Source organism: Chaetodon auriga, chromosome 16, assembly GCF_051107435.1.
Source record: "Chaetodon auriga isolate fChaAug3 chromosome 16, fChaAug3.hap1, whole genome shotgun sequence".
Lineage (NCBI taxonomy): Eukaryota > Metazoa > Chordata > Actinopteri > Chaetodontiformes > Chaetodontidae > Chaetodon > Chaetodon auriga.
The window spans coordinates 313611-335774 of NC_135089.1; the positions used below are offsets into that span (position 1 = coordinate 313611).

The 22164-nt window shown below is 45.6% G+C and overlaps 2 protein-coding genes across 5 annotated transcripts; one reads left to right on the top strand and one right to left on the bottom strand.

Moving 5' to 3' along the window:
* The first annotated feature begins 406 nt into the window (after positions 1-406).
* LOC143333995 (interferon a3-like) lies at positions 407-3063 on the top strand. Its single transcript, XM_076752443.1, has 5 exons — positions 407-529; positions 1452-1526; positions 2126-2278; positions 2684-2761; positions 2850-3063. Exons 1-5 carry the CDS (start codon positions 407-409, stop codon positions 2988-2990), a joined length of 570 nt encoding a protein of 189 aa, XP_076608558.1. The 3' UTR covers positions 2991-3063.
* Positions 3064-3449: 386 nt separating this feature from the next.
* Positions 3450-21532, bottom strand: abi3a (ABI family, member 3a). 4 transcript variants are annotated; one of them, XM_076752440.1, is made up of 14 exons: positions 21253-21531; positions 19714-21093; positions 19280-19569; positions 18669-18832; positions 18096-18266; positions 15450-15638; positions 13926-13984; positions 13746-13799; positions 11045-11361; positions 10764-10913; positions 10115-10249; positions 9237-9353; positions 8808-8936; positions 3450-7843 (listed from the first exon to the last, which is right to left on the bottom strand). In XM_076752440.1, exons 4-14 carry the CDS (start codon positions 18798-18800, stop codon positions 7680-7682), a joined length of 1617 nt encoding a protein of 538 aa, XP_076608555.1. In that variant the 5' UTR covers positions 18801-18832; positions 19280-19569; positions 19714-21093; positions 21253-21531; the 3' UTR covers positions 3450-7679. The 4 variants fall into 4 exon arrangements, with proteins under 4 accessions (XP_076608555.1, XP_076608554.1, XP_076608557.1 ...); XM_076752439.1 differs by having other exon boundaries at positions 19280-21093; XM_076752442.1 differs by lacking the exon at positions 18669-18832 and having other exon boundaries at positions 19280-21093; positions 21253-21532.
* Positions 21533-22164: the final 632 nt, after the last annotated feature.

The following is a 22164-nucleotide window of genomic DNA, read 5'->3' on the forward strand; positions in this document are numbered from 1 at the left end:
AATAATGTACACTTCTGATGTACTTTTACTTCCATCATATACTTCTGCTCGCTGCACTGCCAGAGTCACTGCTTTCAAAAGAAAACTTTACCAACAAATAATCACTTTATTAATATTATTAATGTACTGTGCACACTCTGTGTGTGTGTGTGTGTGTGTGTGTGTGTGTGTGTGTGTGTGTGTGCAGGTGTGTGTGTGCGCGGGCGTGTGTGTGCGCGGGCGTGTGTGTGTGTGTGGAAAGTGAGAGTGGAAACAGTGGGGGACTTTTCGTCTTTCACTCTGATCTGTTTTCTCTTTCCTGTCTGGAATAAAAGTGACCTGCGGCACCATGTTGGAGACACTGACACACAGCAGAGCTCAGTCTGCAGCCACCGTCGTCACCTTCATCCTCATCGTCATCTTCGTCATGTTCAGCTGGACCGGCCTGCTCGTCGTCCTCTGCGGCGCTCTGGCTCCTGCTCTCTGCTGTGATTGGCTCAGACACTATCGTCGCCTAAGCAACGCCTCTCAGACTCTGGTGCTTGTCATGGTGAGTATGACGACACGCTGACACGAGGTCCTGGAGGAGCTTCCAGGGTCCTTGAAGAGACTCCAGGAGGACCTTTCAGGTGTACATAAAGAGGGTCAGGGGGTCCTGGAGGAGGAATCAGGGGTCCTTGAAGGTCCTTGAGGTCCTTGCGGGCGTCCAAATAATTGTTCAGGAGGTCACAGACTATAAATATTCTGTATATCGACGCGTATTAAACCTTTGACGTAAACACAACATAGTTTGTACATGTCTCCATATAGATTTCAGATATTTCCATAAATGAGCTCATATTTCAAACTGGATCGTCCTCATGGTCATGGACGAGCAGAGGACACAAAGTTTCAGGCTGAAAGTGGGGACGGAGGAACGATGGCGGACAATAACAGACTGATGGACCCGGGACTGTTGGTCCTGACAGACAAAGACTTAAAAACTGTCAAGTGGCCCTTTAAAGGTGCTGGTGACTCATTAGTAACATCTAGTGGAGCTGAAAGAAACTACACCAGCAGCAAACATCTGAGTCCTCTGTGAGGACAAAGATGGACGAGACAAAGATCAGAGCACTGAATCTCACCCTGAGCATCAGGGTGTTACAAACAGGCCGTGTGTGTTCACGTGTGTGCAAACGTCCATTCAGGAGACATTTGGACGCACATTTGATGTTAAATGGACCATTTTGTCACATTTGTTCATTTTTCTTCTTTCAAAAATGTTTGTGGATGAGAAAAGTATTTGCGCGAGCTCAGTGTTGGTCAGGACCAACATTCAATGTTTGTCCGCTTCGGTTTTTACGACAGATTGAAGAAAAATGAGCAACAAACGGAGATAAATGAGAGCAGTGGAGCCGCTTCAGTTGGCAATGCTTTGTAAAGTGTGTGATGTGGTGAAATGAAGCGTCGTCTGTTCTGTCTTCATGTTTCAGGGCGGTGAGCTGACGAAAGACAGGAGTCCAGTTTCCTTTCCTTACAAACTCTACGAAAGCATGTACAAGGCTGAGGTAATCCATCCGTCCATCAATCCATCCGTCTTTCTGTCTGACAATCAGCTGCTTTCATCTCATGCTCCTCGACACACACTTCACCTGCTTTCATCTCATGCTCCTCGACACACACTTCACCTGCTTTCATCTCATGCTCCTCGACACACACTTCACCTGCTTTCATCTCATGCTCCTCGACACACACTTCACCTGCTTTCATCTCATGCTCCTCGACTCATTGCGATCAGTCTGCAGCTCTTCAGCACTTTCACTTCAACTTCTCTCAGCGCTTACATTTAACTGACACTTGAACCTGATTTCATTCGAGCTGAAACTTCATCGTCTTTCAACGTGTCTTCAGCTGCCGCTTCGGCTTCTTTCAGTCTTTAAGTGCAGATTCTCAGCAGTGAGCGCGCTTACACTTCCTTCATGTGACCTCTGCTCCTCCAGTCGTTCGTTATCGTTCACATGTTCACAGCGACACGCTTCAGGACTCATTTACATACAAACATAGAAACAAAGTGCAGCTGTCATTACAATGATGACATCAGCTCTCTCAGCCAGTCAGAAAGCCAGGATTCACACCTGTCTGTCTGTCTGTCTCTCTCTCTCTCCAGGTAGAGTCCCAGTTGGTTTTCATCAGAGACAGTCTGGAGCTGATTTCTGATCTTTATCACCATGACAACCTGTCCTCTGCTAACTGGGACACCGTCAAGACCGAAGACTTCCTGATGAACATCCACAGACAGACAGAAGAGCTCAATGGCTGTGTGAGTAGACAGACAGACAGACAGACAGACAGACAGACATGCTTCAGCTCCTTTCAGCTCTTCACTTCAGCTGATACTTGAAGTCCTTTAAAGCTCTCACACTTGGAGACACTCCAGCCTTTTACTTCAGTATACTGATACTACACAATACTTACACTACTTCCACCAACGTGCCAGATGACATCATTCAGGACTTACGCTTCAACTGAGACTTCCCTCTTTTTGACCACTTCAACTGTCCTGTCAGGTCCTTTCACTGCTCACACTTCTCCTCTCGGCAGCTTTACTTCGACAAACGTTTTAACTTCATCAAACTTCAGCTTCATCTTTCATTTCACATCCACTTCATTTCCTTTTACATTCTGAACTTCAAACGAAACCATCTGACCTTTGCTTTGTCTTCAGGTGTCGACTAACAAGCGAGCAGACAGCAAACTGGGGAAATACTACAGGAGACTGAAGAGAAGTACGCTGAGCCGCACTGTGAGTACATGTAGTGTAGTAGTACAAGCTGTAGCTCTGTATGCACTGGGTATAAGTCGGAGCGCTGACTGTAGTTCTGTGTGTACAGGGTGGTAGTACTGCGTCCTGGGAGCTGATCAGGAAGGCAACTAAACTGCACCTGGACCAGCTGGACCTGCTGGTGGTCTTCATCAGAGCTTCAGCTGAAAGCAGCAGGAGGCGCTCTACACCGACTCAACGCCACCACTGACGCGTCTCATCCACCAGTTTGACTGTCGCCATCATTCGTTCTGTCTCTCTGTGAGAGACGCACTCTGCCGGCTTCCACTCACATTCTATTTATTTATTTATTTATTGACTTTCTATTTATGAACAAAGTGCTCTTCTTATTTATTCATTGAACTCTGACGGTTTTGTATTCACAGACTCTGAGTCTGATTTTACTTGAACACTTTTTTAATATGATAACTGACCACAGAAATAAAGACATTCCACGCACCTCTGGACGTCGTGTTCGTGTGGAAGCTGACGCTGAGGCTTCAGTTCACTGTCATTTGACTCACTAAAGTCAGGCTGCTGCTCACAGTGTATCTTCAGTTCTATTTTCAGTCAATATTCTCCTAAAAAGATGCAGGAATCAAACATCACTCAAACAGAAGAGTGAAGACCAGTCGTGTCGTCCAGCTTTTTGCTGTATATTAACAGGACATTTCTCATGAGACATGAGATCTCTATTCACCACATGGACCAGTAATAATGGAGAAAACACAGTTTCTGACTTGACGTGAGAATAAAGTCGTCAATGTCACTAAAACAGCGGTTAAAAATCCATAAAACTGAAACTTCTGAAAACCTGGAATTTTTTTCTGTCACTTTGAAATGTAGAATCAATAAATCTGCTCCATCAAATCTATTTCACTTCAGCAAAGGCAGTGTTAGCAGTGTTAGTGGTGTTAGCGGTGTTAGCGGTGTTAGCAGTGTTAGCGGTGTTAGTGGTGTTAGTGGTGTTAGCGGTGTTAGTGGTGTTAGTAGTGTTAGTAGTGTTAGCGGTGTTAGCGGTGTTAGTGGTGTTAGTGGTGTTAGCAGTGTTAGCAGTGTTAGTGGTGTTAGTGGTGTTAGCGGTGTTAGCGGTGTTAGCGGTGTTAGTGGTGTTAGTGGTGTTAGCGGTGTTAGTGGTGTTAGTAGTGTTAGTGGTGTTAGCGGTGTTAGTGGTGTTAGTGGTGTTAGCAGTGTTAGCAGTGTTAGTGGTGTTAGCGGTGTTAGTGGTGTTAGCAGTGTTAGCGGTGTTAGCAGTGTCAGCGGCAGCAGCTAACATTAGCAGGTTAATTCAGAGCTTCATCTGCAGTGTTTCGGTTCTAATGTTCATCAGAGACAGACACTCAAGCAACAGACATACATAAGCAACAAGCTAACAATGCTAACACTAGCTTGTTAGCCAGCTAGAAAGGTAGCACAAGCAGCCTCGTTATTTGTTACTCACACTACACATGCTTCAAAGCTAAAGAGCTTTACCCTGAATGGACAAATACATTCACTAGCACCACCAATACTACCAGTACCACCAGTACAACCAGTACTAGCAGTATTCCTTCCTCTGACCATCATTTGTCCTCATCAGGTCAAACTCAAACTAACATTCATTGTTTGTTTGTTTGTTTGTTGATTCCTCACGTGTAGGAATGCTAACGTTTCTCTCCTCGTTAGCTCGTCTGCTAATGCTGCCTCAGGAACTTTGCTCTATGATCAATGACACGAGCGCCATATTTAATTTGTATTTAATGTGAAGATAACAGTGATTTACTGACAGGTTCAAGTTGGACCTGAGGCGTCCAGCTGAGAACAGACTCAACACATACAACGAGCAAAGCAGCAGAAACCTTCATTCATTCATTCGTTCATTCATTGATCATCTGAAGACACGGTGACGTTAACACTGCTCATGTTTAATGATGAATTATTAGAAACAAACACTGAAGACCTTTGATTCTTCACTTCAGTTTGAAGCATCCGTCTGTAGTTTGAGTGTCGGCCTGCAGGGGGCACCAGACCCTCAGTTCAGCCTGACAGGCAGTCAGTGACATCACACAGCTCCACCAATCACCTCCACCAAGTACTTCATTACACCCAAAAGCCCTGCATGCAGTATCTCACTGCAGTAAAAGTACAGAGGAGCTGTGGGTTGAATATATATTTGAAGTATTTGAATATATATTTGAAGTTTTATTCAGGTTTGTTCTGTCAATCAAAGGAAGCATCTGAACTTTCTTTAAATAAAACAAAAACTCTAAATTTAATATTTACAGACCTAAAAAATCAGTTTGTTAAATTTCAAAGAAGAAAAACAAAAGCAAAAACTCACAGAGTAACTGACACACAGTAACTGACACACAGAGTGACTGACAGACAGAGTAACTGACAAACAGAGTGACTGACAGAGTAACTGACACACAGTAACTGACAGAGTAACTGACACACAGTAACTGACAGAGTAACTGACACAGAGTAACTGATACGCAGAGTGACTGACAGAGTAACTGACACACAGTAACTGACAGAGTAACTGACACAGAGTAACTGACACACAGAGTGACTGACAGAGTAACTGACACACAGTAACTGACAGAGTAACTGACAGAGTAACTGACACACAGAGTGACTGACAGACAGAGTAACTGACAAACAGAGTGACTGACAGAGTAACTGACACACAGAGTGACTGACAGAGTAACTGACACACAGTAACTGACAGAGTAACTGACAGAGTAACTGACACAGAGTAACTGACACACAGAGTGACTGACAGAGTAACTGACACACAGTAACCGACAGAGTAACTGACAGAGTAACTGACACAGAGTAACTGACACACAGAGTGACTGACAGACAGAGTAACTGACAAACAGAGTGACTGACAGAGTAACTGACACACAGAGTAACTGACACACAGAGTGACTGACAGACAGAGTAACTGACACACAGAGTGACTGACAGAGTAACTGACACACAGTAACTGACAGAGTAACTGACAGAGTAACTGACACACAGAGTGACTGACAGACAGAGTAACTGACACACAGAGTGACTGACAGAGTAACTGACACACAGAGTGACTGACAGACAGACAGACAGAGTAACTGACACACAGAGTAACTGACACACAGAGTGACTGACAGAGTAACTGACACACAGTGACTGACCGAGTAACTGACACACAGAGTAACTGACACACAGAGTGACTGACAGAGTAACTGACACACAGAGTGACTGACAGACAGAGTAACTGACACACAGAGTAACTGACACAGTAACTGACAGAGTAACTGACACAGAGTAACTGACAGACAGAGTGACTGACAGAGTAACTGACACACAGAGTAACTAAAACACAGTAACTGACAGAGTAACTGACACAGAGTAACTGACAGAGTAACTGACAGAGTAACTGACACAGAGTAACTGACACACAGAGTGACTGACAGACAGAGTAACTGACACACAGAGTGACTGACAGAGTAACTGACACACAGAGTGACTGACAGACAGAGTGACTGACAGAGTAACTGACACACAGAGTAACTGACACACAGAGTAACTGACAGACAGAGTAACTGACACACAGTAACTGACACACAGAGTGACTGACAGACAGAGTAACTGACACACAGAGTGACTGACAGAGTAACTGACACACAGAGTAACTGACACACAGAGTAACTGACAGAGTAACTGACACACAGAGTAACTGACACAGAGTAACTGACACACAGAGTGACTGACAGAGTAACTGACACACAGAGTAACTGACACACAGTAACTGACAGAGTAACTGACACACAGAGTAACTGACACACAGTAACTGACAGAGTAACTGACACAGAGTAACTGACACACAGAGTGACTGACAGACAGAGTAACTGACACACAGAGTGACTGACAGAGTAACTGACACACAGTAACTGACAGAGTAACTGACACAGAGTAACTGACAGATAGAGTGACTGACAGAGTAACTGACACACAGAGTGACTGACAGAGTAACTGACACACAGAGTAACTGACACATAGTAACTGACAGAGTAACTGACAGAGTAACTGACACAGAGTAACTGACACACAGAGTGACTGACAGACAGAGTAAATGACACACAGAGTGACTGACAGTAACTGACACAGTAACTGACAGAGTAACTGACACAGAGTAACTGACAGATAGAGTAACTGATAGACAGAGTAACTGACACACAATAACTGACAGACAGAGTAACTGACATTTTCGACTTGTCGGTGTTCAGTCTGCATCCTCATCATTAAAGAAGCCCTTTCATTTGAAAACATCAAAATTTGTATTATTTTCTGACATTTTATCAACAAAACAACAAATCAGTTCATGAAGAGACTCATCAGCTGGCGGCCTGATTTATATCTGCATTCATATATTAAACTCATTTACAGTGAACTGAGATTCAGGGCTGCAACTAACTATGACTTGATTTATCAAATGATCTGCTGATTATTTTTTCAAATAATCAATTCATTGTTTTGTCTGTAGGGATCAGAAAATAATAAAAAGGCATTTCAAATTTTTAAAACCACTTGATTTCAACACATTCATCAGATCCATTTCATCATTCCATCGTTCTCTTTGGAAATGTTGGATTATATTAGTATTTTTTTAAATCACTTATAGAAATATTGATCGCAGCTTCTTTTCATTCACTGAATCACTGAACGTTTTGAGCTCCGTTTGTTATTTCGTTACCTCAGACATCAATGACACAGTGAAAAGTCTCGCTGAGGTTGGAGCTCACTTTAACGTGCAGTTACTGTCTTTGACCTCTGTGGGGCAGCAGAGAGGCTCAACAACTGACTAACATCTCCATAGCAACACTGAACGACCACGAACACACCACGAGCCTCAGAGATGGGGCGGGGCTTCGGTCTAGTCACAGGATTGGACGTAGTTTTCGGGGAAGAAGCCTCTGTTGTTGTCGAGTACCCCCTCGCACCAGCCATCGTCATGGCGACACGTCAGGTAGACGATGTCGCCTTCGGTGAGCGACAGGTCGTCAGGTTTCGAGGCCTCATAGTTGTACAGCGCCACCACTGGACACAAGGGAGAACTGAAGTCAGTGCACACACGTGCAAACACGCACACACACACACACACACACGCGCGCACACACACACACACACACACACAGCCTGCAGTACTGAAGCCAGCCCCCAGGAGGAGCTCTGCACTGCTCATCGTCACAGTGGTGAATTTTAGGAGCTGTTTGTGGTTCAGACCACTGTATTCTTCATAGATCATATATGTGTCTCTTCCTCAAGCTCAGGTCCTCTACCAGAGGTCAGGGGGAGTTTTAGGGTTCTGTATAGTTCTAGGACTGCACTCTTCTAGACAGAGACCTGCTAGAACCTGCAGGAGCCGCTTTCCCAGTTTGGGAGTCACAGCCCAGAATGGGACCCCGTTGGACTTCCACGTCTTTCTGATGTTACTGTCAGCTGGAACGGTCACATCTATCTCCACTGCCCTCTTCTGTTCTTTGTTAACTACCACGATGTCTGGTTGGTGATCCAGCAGCTGCTGGTCAGTCTGGACCTTGAAGTCTAACAGGATTTTAGTTCTGTTGTTCTCAACCACTTTCAGTGGTGTGTCCCATTGGGACTTGAGGACTTGGCACAGGTGTTCCTGTACACTGTCCAGCCGTGGATAGAGTGGCGCCGCTTCATTGTTCAAGCTTTCGTTTTAACATGTGGCTCTCTGGGTACGGACCCAGGTGGTGAGGTCCCAACAGTTCTATCTGCAAGGATATCTGAGATGTGTATCTATATCAGTGATATCTGTGTCTCTAATGTCTGTGTCTATACTGTAACATGTGATTCTTCATCTCTAATATCTAGATCTATAAGCATATCTTTCATTTGAATACTGTGATATCTACATCTGTAATGTCTACAACACATATCTCTTTAACTGATTTCAATCAATGTTTACAATGTTTATAATACAATGTACACATCAGTTTCTGTCAGCAGTAATAGTACTCGGTAATACTAACAGTACCTTTCTCCAGGTATTGTGGGGGGGCATTGGTGTCATAGTCCACTGGTGGAGGGAGGGGTGGCACAATGTCATCAAAACCACCCTCAATGTCCAATAGGAAAGTAGGGGGTGGAGCTGGGATCTCCAGATCTAAGGGAAGAGCGCACAGGTTGTGAGAGTGACAGCTGTGATTGGCCAATCAGGTTTGATGAGGCAGAGCTTTGACAGAAGGCAGCAGAGCTGATAGGAGCTGATGTTCAAGAGTTGTGTGTATATTCCAATGTGTAGCACTACTGCTTTAGTGTACTACTGTAATAGTATGAGATGGTTGCTTTGCAGAACCATAAATTTATACTACTGTTAAGAATACTACATCTACGACCAGTACTGGCTCTTCTAGTAACAGAACACTAACTACAGACTAACGGCAGTATTTGTGTGTTTTCTTACCGAGGTGTTCAAGGCGAGCAGGTAAGCAGAGCCGAGGCGAGGGCGAGGAAGAGGAAGAGGAAGAGGGGTGGGCAGGAGCGTGGGGGGGGGGGTAAGAGGGAGGAGGTGGGATCATCACTGACAGACAGGCAGACAGAATCTGAGTCAGTATCAACTGTACCAGCAGCAGAGTGATGCTCGAGGGTGGTGTTTATCAAAGACAGGAGTGATCTTCTCATAACAAGAGGCCTGGTGCTCATGGAACCTTCCTGGAACCTCCGGAAACTATAAAACCTCCTCAAAGACATCTACAATCTCGTAGTGACGCCTAAAACGTCCTCAAGCACTTTCTTCAAGCTCTTGAAGGACCTCAGGAACTTAATCAAGGACCCTGAGAACCTGCCAAGGGACTTATGGAACATCTTCAAGGACCCCTAGAACTTCCTCAAGAACACCCAGAACAACTTCACGGGCTACTGTGACCTCTTTAAGGACCCACAGAACTTCCTCACTGGACTCCTTTAGTGTCTCACAGAACTTACTCAGGCATTTCTGGAACCCATTCAAGACCCCCATAACGTACTTTCCAATTTCTTCAACTTTTAATTCCTGACGGAACCCATAACCTCCTGGAGGACCTGTAGAGTCTACTCTAGGACCCCTAGAACTTCCTCATTGACTACAGCCTCCTGAAGGACCCCTCAGACTCCTCCAGATGACTCCTGGAAACTCAAGGACCTTTAGAACTAGTTACTCCTGGAACCCCCTCAAGGTGTCTTTATTTATTTATATTTTAAGGTGTGCAAACCAGATACATTGTATCTTTCAGGTGTGTTGATTATTTGTACTATTTTTTCAGCTGTACTGAGTTTCTATTGGAGTGTCCTCTGTTGGCTCACGTGATTGGACAGCAGGCAGGAAGAGAGAGCGCGTGTAGCGACAGCGGGAGGTGGGGCCACAGCGGACCCTCAGGGACAGAGAGCGAGTTGTGGGGGGTGAGCGACGGCGTCGACTCCTCCTGGAAAGGAGGGTCACTGAAGAAAACACCAAAGAAGTAGAAACTGTGACAAAAAAGCCAGAGAAGAAGAAAAATACACTCCAGAGGAAAAAAAGGGGAGAAAAACAGAGACTTTAATTGTACATTTTTTCAACTGAATTTGGTGGCTGAACCACGTGATGTCGAGTTTCACGTAGAATTCACACTTTGCTTGTTCAGGACTTGACATTAAACATGTTTCCTATGAAACTTGTTTGTAGCTAGTGGCTAACTCTTGCTAGCTCACAGACTGTATCTCTGTCTCTTGAAGGACATTGGTACCAGTGAGCAGCAGTTAATTCTTTATAACTGTGAGTCTGTTATTTGTGCAACAGCTGACAGACCAATCAAAAACAATAAGGCAATGGTGTAAGTGTGGCCAACTAGCTGTAGCTTAGCATCACAGACATACACGCAGAAAGCAGCTGAGCTCACCTGAAGAAGCCTCAAGAAACGTTCTGACAACTGGAAAAGGTGTGGACACAGAGACAGACAGACAGAGAGACAGGTACCATCTACTTCCTGGCTGGGTGGAGGTGGAGGTGGAGGGGGAGGGGCTGCCAGATCTGAGCCATCGTTGGGCAGTGGAGGGAAGCCATCATCATCAGAGGGAGGAGGGGGAGGGGGAGGTGAGGGAGGGGGGAAGCTGTTCTCCTCCACCACTGAGGAGACAGAGAGAGATGTGATGTCATCGTGATGTCACTCAGTTTGACCAATGACAGATTTCTGCTGAGCTGTTTCATATGACATTAATCAATGTAGTCGTCATGGTAACATCATTGAAACACCTCACCTGTCTCAAGGCTGAGGGGCGGAGCTGGTGGCGGACCACTTTGATTGGTTAGAGCCTCTGAAAGAGGGAGTGGAGGGGGTGGGGGGGGAGCCACAATTGCACCTGACGAGGAGAAATCCAAATTTCTGCCCAGCGGAGGTGGAGAGGGCGGGGTCAACGTGTTGGTGACCTCATCATCCAGAACTGGCATTTCATTGGCTGTTGGAGGAGGAAGAGGCGGGGTGTCGTCCAGCAGTGTGGTGATGATGTCACACTCAGGTGGAGAATGGCAGGTGGTGGGGATGGTGGGCGGAGCTACAGGTTTCCCAAAACTAGAGCTGAGAGAGACAGTAATCAATAAATATAAAGGTGATCAAATTCAGAGCACGAAGACAACTGAAAGGTTTTTTTACGGTGTCAGAATCAGACATTAAGCTCTAAACAAACGACACGATAAACAAACAAGATAAACAAACGACAGGATCAACAAGCAATACGATAAACAAACGACACGATCAACGAACGACACGATAAACAAACAGCATGATCAACAAACGATACGATAAACAAACGATACGATAAACTAATGAAACGATAAACTAACGAAACGGTAAACAAACGATACGATAAACTAACGAAACGATAAACTAATGAAACGGTAAACAAACGATACGATAACCTAATGAAATGGTAAACAAACGATACGATAAACTAACGAAACGATAAACAAACAATACGATAAACAAACGATACGATAAACTAACGATACGATAAACTAACGAAACGATAAACTAACGAAACGATAAACAAACGATACGATAAACAAACGATACGATAAACATCCAGGATAAGTGACTGAGCTGAGTTCAACCAATCCAAAACATGAGCGTCCAGGCTTAATCGGTTGCACAAAGACCAAGTGTGTGTGTGTGTGTATCTATCTATCTATTTATATATATTTATATATCTGTATCTATATCTAGATATATACATATATAGATTAAACATGACTGGGCCAAAACGGACATGGCAGCAAGTCAAGATTAAATACAAGAACATCTTGCAGAATGGTAAGTGCCCTGACTCATACTTAAGAATGCACATTAACCAGTTTTTACATCATAGCTGTGTCATGAATGTCACTCTATTTATGAGGTTGTGATGATGAGATTTTGTATGGACAGGTGAGTTCTCTGGTGTCTTGCTGGGGGACAGGGGGTATGCCTGCCAGCCTTTTCTCCTGACACCGTACACAGACCCCCAGGAAGCACAGCAGGCCTACAGTCATGCCCATGCCAGGACGAGGGCCAGGATTGAAATGACCTTTGGCCTCCTGAAGGCACGCTTTCATTGTCTTCATGACTTACGGGTCAGCCTTTTGAGGGCATGTGACATCACTGTGGCCTGTGCTGTCCTCCACAATGTGGCCTGCCTGAGGAAGGAGAGGGCCCCCAGAGTGCCATCACACATGGACTGGGACAATCCTGCCATCTTCACTGATGACGGCAGTGGTCGGCTGGTCAGGGACCAACATGTGTTGAATTATTTTAGTTAACATGCATGCTGTGAATTTCAGTTAAATATGTCCTGCATTGGCAGATGAATTTGTTTTTTTTTTTTTGTTTTTTTTTTTAATTTAGATTGATTTGCCCTCTTATGTTTGTGCTGTATACCATGTGTACACAAGCTTGCAGGGAGGATAGTGCATCCATTCATTTGTCTGTTCATTTGTTGTGTACGGATTTGTCCTGCATTTATTTCAGCATGCAGACATGTGGGGTGTATTATATACAGACCTTTGAATGTGTATTTATTCTTGTGTTGTATAATATGCTTTGATTCTGTGCTTTCTATCTTGTAGAGTCACTGTGTGACTTCAGTTTTGAAAGGATCTGATGCTTTGATTTATCCTTATTCAATAAAGGAACATCATGTTACTCTTTGATGTGTATTTATATTTATATTGGATGTGTATTTTATATATAGTCTATGGGAAACTGTCTATCTAATGATTGCAACATCATCTAAAATCATCATTTATCTACAATGATTGAAATTAATGAAATTAATTCAAATTGAAATGAATGATGCTTATGTTTTGTGTTCATGTGTAAATGATGACAGTGGATCTAGTTCAATGTGATAACAATGTGTAGTGGGCAGTGGAATAACTTTTGGTTTCCGTTTGTGATGACTGCTGACTGAGATAAGGGATGAGATTAAATAGATCCTGGAACTTAGCCTGGTCTGGAGCAGGCGAGCTCCACAGAATAAATCTCCACGGTAACTTATCCCATAACATATCCCACTTTCCACTATCCTGCTTTTGTGCAACCAGATCATGGATAAGTTGAGCCAGGATAACCAACATATCCCGGCTTAATCCCTTATCCTAGTTTTGTGCAACAGGCCCCAGGTGATTATCCTCATTCTGCTGCTCCTGCATCTACCTGCTCTGAGCTGAAAGAGATGCTCACCTGCTGCTGAACTGGTCTGTTTCTACTGAATGACTGCTGGTTCTGAGGACACTGTCCACAGGCTTTTAATGTGAAAATCAACCCGAAACAATAAAAGTCTCAAATGGAAAATGTTCTGTGTGCAAGCCTGAACCGTAAAACCTCGTCTGAACTCTCCAGCAGCACTTTGAGGAAGAGGAAGTGAAACCAGACTGAAGGTCTGACACTCGCACTCATACAGACACATGAACACTGTCAGTCATTACCTGCTGACAGGGGGCGCCACCGGGCACTGGACCGGCTCTGGAGGTTTGGTGGACCTGAAACACACACACACACACACACACACACACACACACACACACAGAGTCAGACTTCCTGTTCGAGATGCTGGATGTGAAACAGGAAGTTGTCACTGACAGAAAAACAGTAGAATCAAACTGAACCTGACGGAGGCTCCAAGTTTACGGATCGTTCCGGTTCGGTCCGCCTGTTTCCCAGAGACCTGGGGGGGGGGGGCAGAGAGACTTGAGTGTGTGTGTGCATCAATAGAGCCTCTCAGGCTTCAGCAGCTCTAATTAGTCTCTAAACATTTTCCCACGCTCAACAAAGGCTGCCTGTCGGCCTTCCTCTGTGTGTGTGTGTGTGTGTGTGTGTGCGTGTGTGTGTGTGCGTGTGTGCGTGTGTGTGTGTGTGTGGATCTTCTCAGCTGAGCAGCAGCAGAATCAAACGGAACGAACAGACATTAAAGGCCACTCTCTCACGGTTCATCAGCTGCTCTAAATGTTCTTAAACTTCTTAAACTTCAGATCATTTTGATCATCATATTGATTCTTTCCGTTCGTGTCCTCATCTGTAAGACACATGGAGGCAGCCTGGGTGAATCACTCTGTTCTTTCTTCTGTGTCCAACATGTCAGAATATCATGAACATGAAGGTATCCAATCAGATGTGAGACAGGACAACAAGCTAGCTCCACCAACGTTAGCTTGTAGCTTGTAGCAGCTAACAGCTTTGACTATGCCGACTTTTAACCATCCAATCAAATCTTTGGGATTTAACTCATCCTCATGACTGAAACCTGCACACCTGTCACCTGACTGATGATGAGGTCATTTACAACAATAAAATAACTGAACTTGTCCTTTAATGTCTCTGTGGGAAACAATAAATACAAACGCAACACAAAAACATTCAAATAAAGTGGAAAGGAAGAGAATTCACAATTTAAGTTCAAGTGAAATACAAACACTAAAGGACGTTGAAGTGTCGGTTAAGAGAGTCCAAAGTGATGAACTGAACAGTGGAAGAAATCAGTGGTACAGTTTGCAGTAGTCTATGGTGTACAGTGGTACAGTTTGCAGTAGTCTACGGTGTACAGTGGTACAGTTTGCAGTAGTCTACGGTGTACAGTGGTACAGTTTGCAGTAGTCTACGGTGTACAGTGGTACAGTTTGCAGTAGCAGGGCTGCAGGTCTGACTGCAGAGTAGAATTCACACCATAACTCTGTCAGAAACTCAGCTCAAAGTTTCAATGAGGAACTTTTACTGCAGCGTCACTTCTGTTTTTGTGGTTCCCTGCACCCACCAACATTTCCTGTTTGCATCCCTTCAACAGCACACACTCCATTTACAACAAAACTGCTGCTTTCTGGTTTTTGGCTTCTTCTTTTTGTCGTCTATGAGAGCTGGTCTGTTTGTCTTCTCTGGATTCAAACTACTGATTCACACCAACAGATTCAGAGGCTCAACACAGACCTCTACAGCCACGTTTTCTGCAATAACTTAATGAGTTTAAAGAGAAAACTGAATTGAATGAACCCAAAATGTAAAAAAGAGAATCCAGTGTCTTGACAGGTAGTGTAAAATGTTTTAATTGGTCGTTTTCCGATGGGAGTTTTGCATTGATGGGCTCGTTGAAGAGACGCGTGATACTCACGTTGAACAATGTGTCTGTGTGTGTGAGTTACCTTCATGCCGTGGCCCAGACTGTCCAGCTGCTGGTAGTTGATTGGCCGGCGGCTATACGGTGGGCGGGGCTGCGTGCCGGCAGGAGGTTGAGGAGGTGGCACAATCTTGTGGCCGCGTGGGACTCGTCTGACCGCTGTGAAGACGCCGATTTCTCTCCGAGAAACTTTCTCTTTGTGCATCTCGACCGTCTGAGGAGGACAAGGTGAAACGCCACATGAACACGTCAACGCAGAGGAATCCACCAGAACTGGATCCTGTAAAACACCTTCAACAAATGTCACAGATCACACAACGCTGACTGCAAAAGACAGACCATCAATGAACCTGACGCCAGTTCAGCATCTCTGAAGAGGAGGAGCTTCTTCATCACAGAGTCTCTCTTTTCTATCACAGTCAACTGAATCTGTCGCCTTGGACTCTGAGAAACTGATGTTTTTCATTCTTTGTGGCATCTTAAGATTAAAATACTATTCGATGATTCACAAAAATGAGTGAAAGATCAGCAGAAGAGACTCTTTTGTTATTACGTTATTTCATGTTAACGCAGGAGGAAATAAATGTGGGATTAAAGGAATCAAACATCACAAGAAAACACAGGAAATGAGAACAAACACTCAGTGTGTTTGAAGCTACGAGCAAACACTGAAGCGAAACAAACGAAGGAGCCAATGAACGCTGAGGAATGTCCGACGTAAACACGGTAAATCTGTTTGTTAATGTGGGCACAAAGCAGAGAACAGAGGCTCCATTCATCCATTCACCCATCCATTCATTCACTCATTCATTCAGCCAGTCCCTGATGGAGAGGAGGCTATTAACACACACACACACACACACACTGATGACCTGGATCTGTATTCTCGGCACACACGGGGGGGCACACAGATCAGGATCAGGTTCTCAGACTGTGGATCCCAAACTTCTTCTTTCAGAAGAAGAAGAATCGGGGGGAGACATTCCCCTTTATTTGTCACACACATGCGAACACTGCACACGAGGTGAAATTTGACTTCCGCCTTTAACCCATCCTGGTCGTCCCTCCTCCGCGGCAGACCAGGAGCGGTGGGCAGCCAGACCGGCGCCCGGGGAGGACACACCTGGTGCCCGCAGCGAGAATCGAACCCGGGACCTTCTTGCTGTGAGGCGACAGTGTTGCCACCGTGCCACCGTGCCACCAGCATCATTTCAGCATCTGAACGGAACCTCTTTCTAATCCAGAACCGTTTCAGTGTTTAGAACGTCCTTCAGGACCAGACTCAGGACTCTGTCTGCTGCTCTCAGCTCCACAGCAGCGACAAGGCTCTCCTTCACTAGTTCTCCTTCTGAAGGAGGTCTCAGCTTCTTAGCTGTTAGCTTAGCACAAACCTGCTGCAGAACACTGTCTGTCAGGATGAGGTCTGTGAGAGCTGCTTCATCATCTGTCCTGCAGCTCGTCCACTTCAGCTGTTTGTCCTGTGAAGACTCTTCAGTTTGACCTTCATCTTCATCACTGAGAGCTTGTCTCGTTTCTGTTTTACTTCAACAGCAGAAATGATCGTCTGTCCATCGTCGTCTTTCGTCTTGGACAGCGAGACGCTCTTTGCTGAAGACAAGTAACTGTTTGTTGCCTTGCAGGCCGCATCACACGCTCTCGCACGGAAGCCGGAGGTTCTCCAGCCCTGATCTAAAGGTTCCACAGATAACAAGACTTCCATACATTTCCCAGAATGCACCTGGATTGTGTCTTTCAGAAGAGCCTCATCTTTGCAATACAGATTGTATGTTAGACAACTGCCATCTGGTGACATCACCGTGACATCATCCAGACACAGAAGACATTACGTAAACACACTGAAATGATGACCGATTGATTGATTGATTGATTGATCAGTTCTAATCAGCACCTCCAAGTCCGAGGCCATGGTTCTCGACCGGAAAAAGGTGGCTTGCTCCCTCCGGGTTGGGGGAGAGTTCCTGCCTCAAGTGGAGGAGTTTAAGTATCTTGGGATCTTGTTCACGAGTGAGGGAAGAATGGAGCGTGAGATTGACAGGCGGATCGGTGCAGCGGCAGCAGTAATGCGGTCGCTGTATCGGTCCGTCGTGGTGAAGAAGGAGCTGAGCCGAAAGGCGAAGCTCTCGATTTACCGGTCAATCTACGTTCCTACCCTCACCTATGGTCATGAACTTTGGGTCATGACCGAAAGAACGAGGTCCCGGATACAAGCGGCTGAAATGAGTTTCCTCTGCAGGGTGGCGGGGCACTCCCTTAGAGATAGGGTGAGGAGCTCTGTCACCCGGGAGGACCTCAGAGTAGAGTCGCTGCTCCTCCACATCGAGAGGAGTCAGCTGAGGTGGCTCGGGCATCTTTACCGGATGCCCCCTGGACGCCTCCCTAGGGAGGTGTTCCAGGCATGCCCCACCGGGAGGAGGCCCCGGGGAAGACCCAGGACACGCTGGAGCGACTATGTCGCTCGGCTGGCCTGGGAACGCCTCGGGGTCCCCCCGGAGGAGCTGGAGGAAGTGTCCGGGGAGAGGGAAGTTTGGGCGTCCCTGCTTAGACTGCTGCCCCCGCGACCCGGCCCCGGATAAGCGGGTGGAAATGGATGGATGGATGGATAATCTCACTTTTCAATTAGCAGTCAGCAGCGTTGGGGGGCATGGCTCACCTGACCAATGAGGTTGATGGAAGACTCCATGTGACGGAGCTGACTGGTTTGAGCGTCGAGCAGACTCAGCACGCTACTGGCCAGAGTGCTGATCTGGTAGGCGACGCTGGCCAGTGATTGGGTGGTGAAGTTCTTAGTTTCCTCCAGCGCCTTCGTACTGCCATCACCTGACTGACACACGGAGACAGCGCCGTTAGCTTATCTTAGCATAAACACAAACATAAGATAAGATATTCCTTTATTAGTCCCACAGTGGGGAAATTTCCAGTATTACAGCAGCAAAGTGGAAAGCAAAAAATAGACGGCATCAGTAAAAAGACATTAAATAGCAAACAGCAATATAAACACTATAAACAAGGAATGTAGAAAAAATATGAACAATTTAAACAAGGGGAAATACAGAAACTAGCAACCTGGTGTGGAGAAATGTAAAATATGGGAGTGGTAACAACATATAGTGTTTTCAAGTTTACACCATGGCACAGAGGAAATACCAATACTGCACAGTGGAAATTAGAGATTCGCCACGTTCTGATGCTGCACATTGGATGATAGTACTCCTGACTGGAGGACCTGTATGTAGCTGCTGTAGCAGTAATCGGCCACGTTCAGCAGGTTGTCGTAGTTTTCCAGCAGAGCTTTTCTGGCGCCCGGTGCTTCCTCCATAATCTTCATCACCTCCTCTTTGAAGTTCTGCTCCTTCATCACTGATTTTCTTGGTTTAATGTGAATTCGATCTGCAGAGAGATACTTTCACTTTTTTCATCATCTGTCATCTTTGGTAGTTCAGTTCTAAGTAATGAAGTGCATGTATTCACTGCACGTCTGTTTAATACTACTTTATACGTACATATGTACGTATAAGTACTTTGTATTTGATACTTATAGTACATTTTGCTGATAATACTGTACTTTTACAGAAAGAAAACGATGCTTTCAGGATTTAACTGATGAGTTTTATAGTGTGGTATCAGTACTTTTACGGAAGTAAATGATGTGAGTACTTGTACCACTAATGAAGTACTTCTGATAAGTAAACAAAGGGAAACAGTTTGAATGAGGAAGTCACACTCTTCATCATCACTGAGTGAAGTTTCTCAAACGTGACGCGTTTGAATTCATTAATTACCGACCAGGTGATGAGAGCGGAGCTGAATCAATCTGAGGAAACTTCAAGGACTCACCTGAAGCCGCAAACAAGACAAAACCCACGAAGAAGTTTGATCAAATGACAACGCTGATGGTGTCTGTCCGTCTGTCCTCCGCCTGTCTGTCTCAGCCGTCGGTTTGATTCCCTTCAAACACCAACTGCAGGTTCACGACTGCAGCGACCTGCAGACAAAGATCCTCTCTGCGCCTCGAGAGGACTCACTCCTCCAGTCCCCCGTGAGACTCACTGCTCTGAAGGACTGAAACCTGAAAAACTGTTTTCACGTCCCCTTGAGCCTGTATCCTGGGAACTTTTTAGGAACTCCTGGAATGTTTTGAGGAAACTGTTAAAGGAAACTGGAATCTTTCCAAGCACCCTAGATATTAGATAGACATCATAGAGGTCACTGAAATGGATCCTTGGGTCCTCCTAGAGGACAAAGGGACCCCGAGGACATTTCAAGGATACCTTTCATGTGTCTCTGGAACCGTCTAACAAAGTTCTTGAATGATCCCTGAAGCCTCCTGATGGACCCAGGACCTCTCAAGGACCGAACAGGCTGTCGGGACCGTGAGTCTCCATAAAAAAGTTCAGAGTGAGACCTCCATCCTGTTTCCTCCTCTGTGAGTGAACCTGCGCGGCTCAAACCACTTCCGGTTTCACATCCTCATGCAGAGTCAGAGTCAGTTTGGTTTGTGACTGAAGGTTGAAACTTTCTGTCGGCGTCATTAAAACGGACCTGCAGAGGTTTTAAGATGATGACGTCATAAGAGGAAACACTCAACAGTCAAAGAGGCTGTGCGTGTATGAAACACACAGAAGGAAAACTACTTTAGTCCTACAGACATGTAGTATTATTGTACCTCCATTATACTGCATTTCCGTGTCTGACAGACTTCTGTGTGTCTGTGTCTCTTTGTGATGTCCGGTGAAATGTGGACGTTTATTCTGAAAAACAGAGTTTTAGAAAGACTTCCTGTCTCCTTGCTCAGCGGTGTATTCACAGCTTGACACATTTCAACATGACCGACTCCTCTGACAGGAAACTGCTCAGTGAGGCCTGAAGCTGCTGAGGGTCGGCGGCGCCCCCTGCGGCTCCGCGGAGGCTCTGCAGCTGTTCGACCAACAGACAGGAAAACTGGTTCTCAGGCAGCTTCATCTTCTCTTCTTCATCATTATTACTGATGAAAATATGTTATTATTCATGTCTGTGTTGGACAGACTGACGGGGGAGGTGAAGACATTTGAGACAAAAATCAACAGAAAAATCCTGAAATCTACAGAATTAAACTTCTTGACTTCAGACAGTTTGACAGAACAATGAGTCCCCCTGTCCACCTGACAGGGGACACAAGGATCTGGACTGACCGAGAACATGGACATGGACATTAATGTTAATATTCAGATTAAAATCCTGAAGTCATGATGTCTTCAAAAGAGGACAAATCACTGTGTGTGTGTGTGTTCTTCATTAAATGTGGTTTTATTAAAAGTCGCACTAGCAGTTCAGTGAAAACCACGTATCTCCACACTGACAGGTTACCATCCGTCCTCACCGAGACAATTCTGTCCCCTCTGAGGCGAAACAGACGTTTGTAGACTTCTGGACCAACTCAGAGCCGGTCCAGCTGAAATCAGCCACACGTGAAGCTCACATGCTGGAGATACATGCTTTTCACAGGACGAGCCGATTCACTACAATCATAAAAAAAACACTCAAACTTGTTGCTCGGGGCGACCACACATCACTTGTTGCTCGGGGCAACAGGGTTCCAGGGTTGTTTCCGTGGAGCTCTGTCTTTGTCTGTCTTCTCCAGAGGCTTCAGGTGACACGTCAGGACCAGGTCTCTGATGGAGACACATACACATCTCAGACAAAGCCTGGAACTCATTCAAGGACCCCTGGAAGGTGTTCAAGGACTCCAGGAGCCCAGAAAACATCTTGGACCTCCTTGAAGGACCCTTGGAATGTCCTGTAGGTGGACACTGTGTCTGGTCTGGACTCACCTGAACTCGCTGTAGGTGGACACTGTCTGGTCTGGACTCACCTGAACTCGCTGTAGGTGGACACTGTGTCTGGTCTGGACTCACCTGAACTCGCTGTAGGTGGACACTGTCTGGTCTGGACTCACCTGAACTCGCTGTAGGTGGACACTGTGTCTGGTCTGGACTCACCTGAACTCGCTGTAGGTGGACACTGTGTCTGGTCTGGACTCACCTGAACTCGCTGTAGGTGGACACTGTGTCTGGTCTGGACTCACCTGAACTCGCTGTAGGTGGACACTGTGTCTGGTCTGGACTCACCTGAACTCGCTGTAGGTGGACACTCTCTGGCTGACGGCTCTCAGTTTGGCTTCGTTCTCTCTCTTGTGTCTCTGCTCGCCCTCGATCGCCCCCTGCAGCTCTCTCTCCAGCGCTGAGAAGTCAATGACATCACACTCTGGTCTCGCCATCACTTGATGATGTCACTCAGGTACAGGTGTGCTTCAGTATAAACCTACAGATATTTGTACATTAACACCAGAAGTGCTCGATATGTGGGATCCACTTTACGGACTGTGAGAAAGGAGCAATGCGGTCCGGACTCTGGGTTCTGGTCTGAGGTCTGGCACTGCTTTCAGTCAGATCAATAAAGTGTTCTGGATTTCAGCAATCCGGATTAAAGTGTTTGGTCTGGAACCATGTTGTTTATGAAGCAGATGAGCACATGACGAAGCGTTCTGCGTCATTCACAGGTGGATGTGCAGTTCATGTCAGACCACCTGAGAGACCACAGACCCTGTTCTTCTTGCTGTCAGGATGTTTCTGTCTGTTCCCCGATAAAAACACACTTTCACTGCTTTCAGCTTGTTTCTAACGCTTCCGTTTTACTGTCAGACTCACTGAATGTTTGTTTGTTCTGGTCAGTTTTAGAACCAC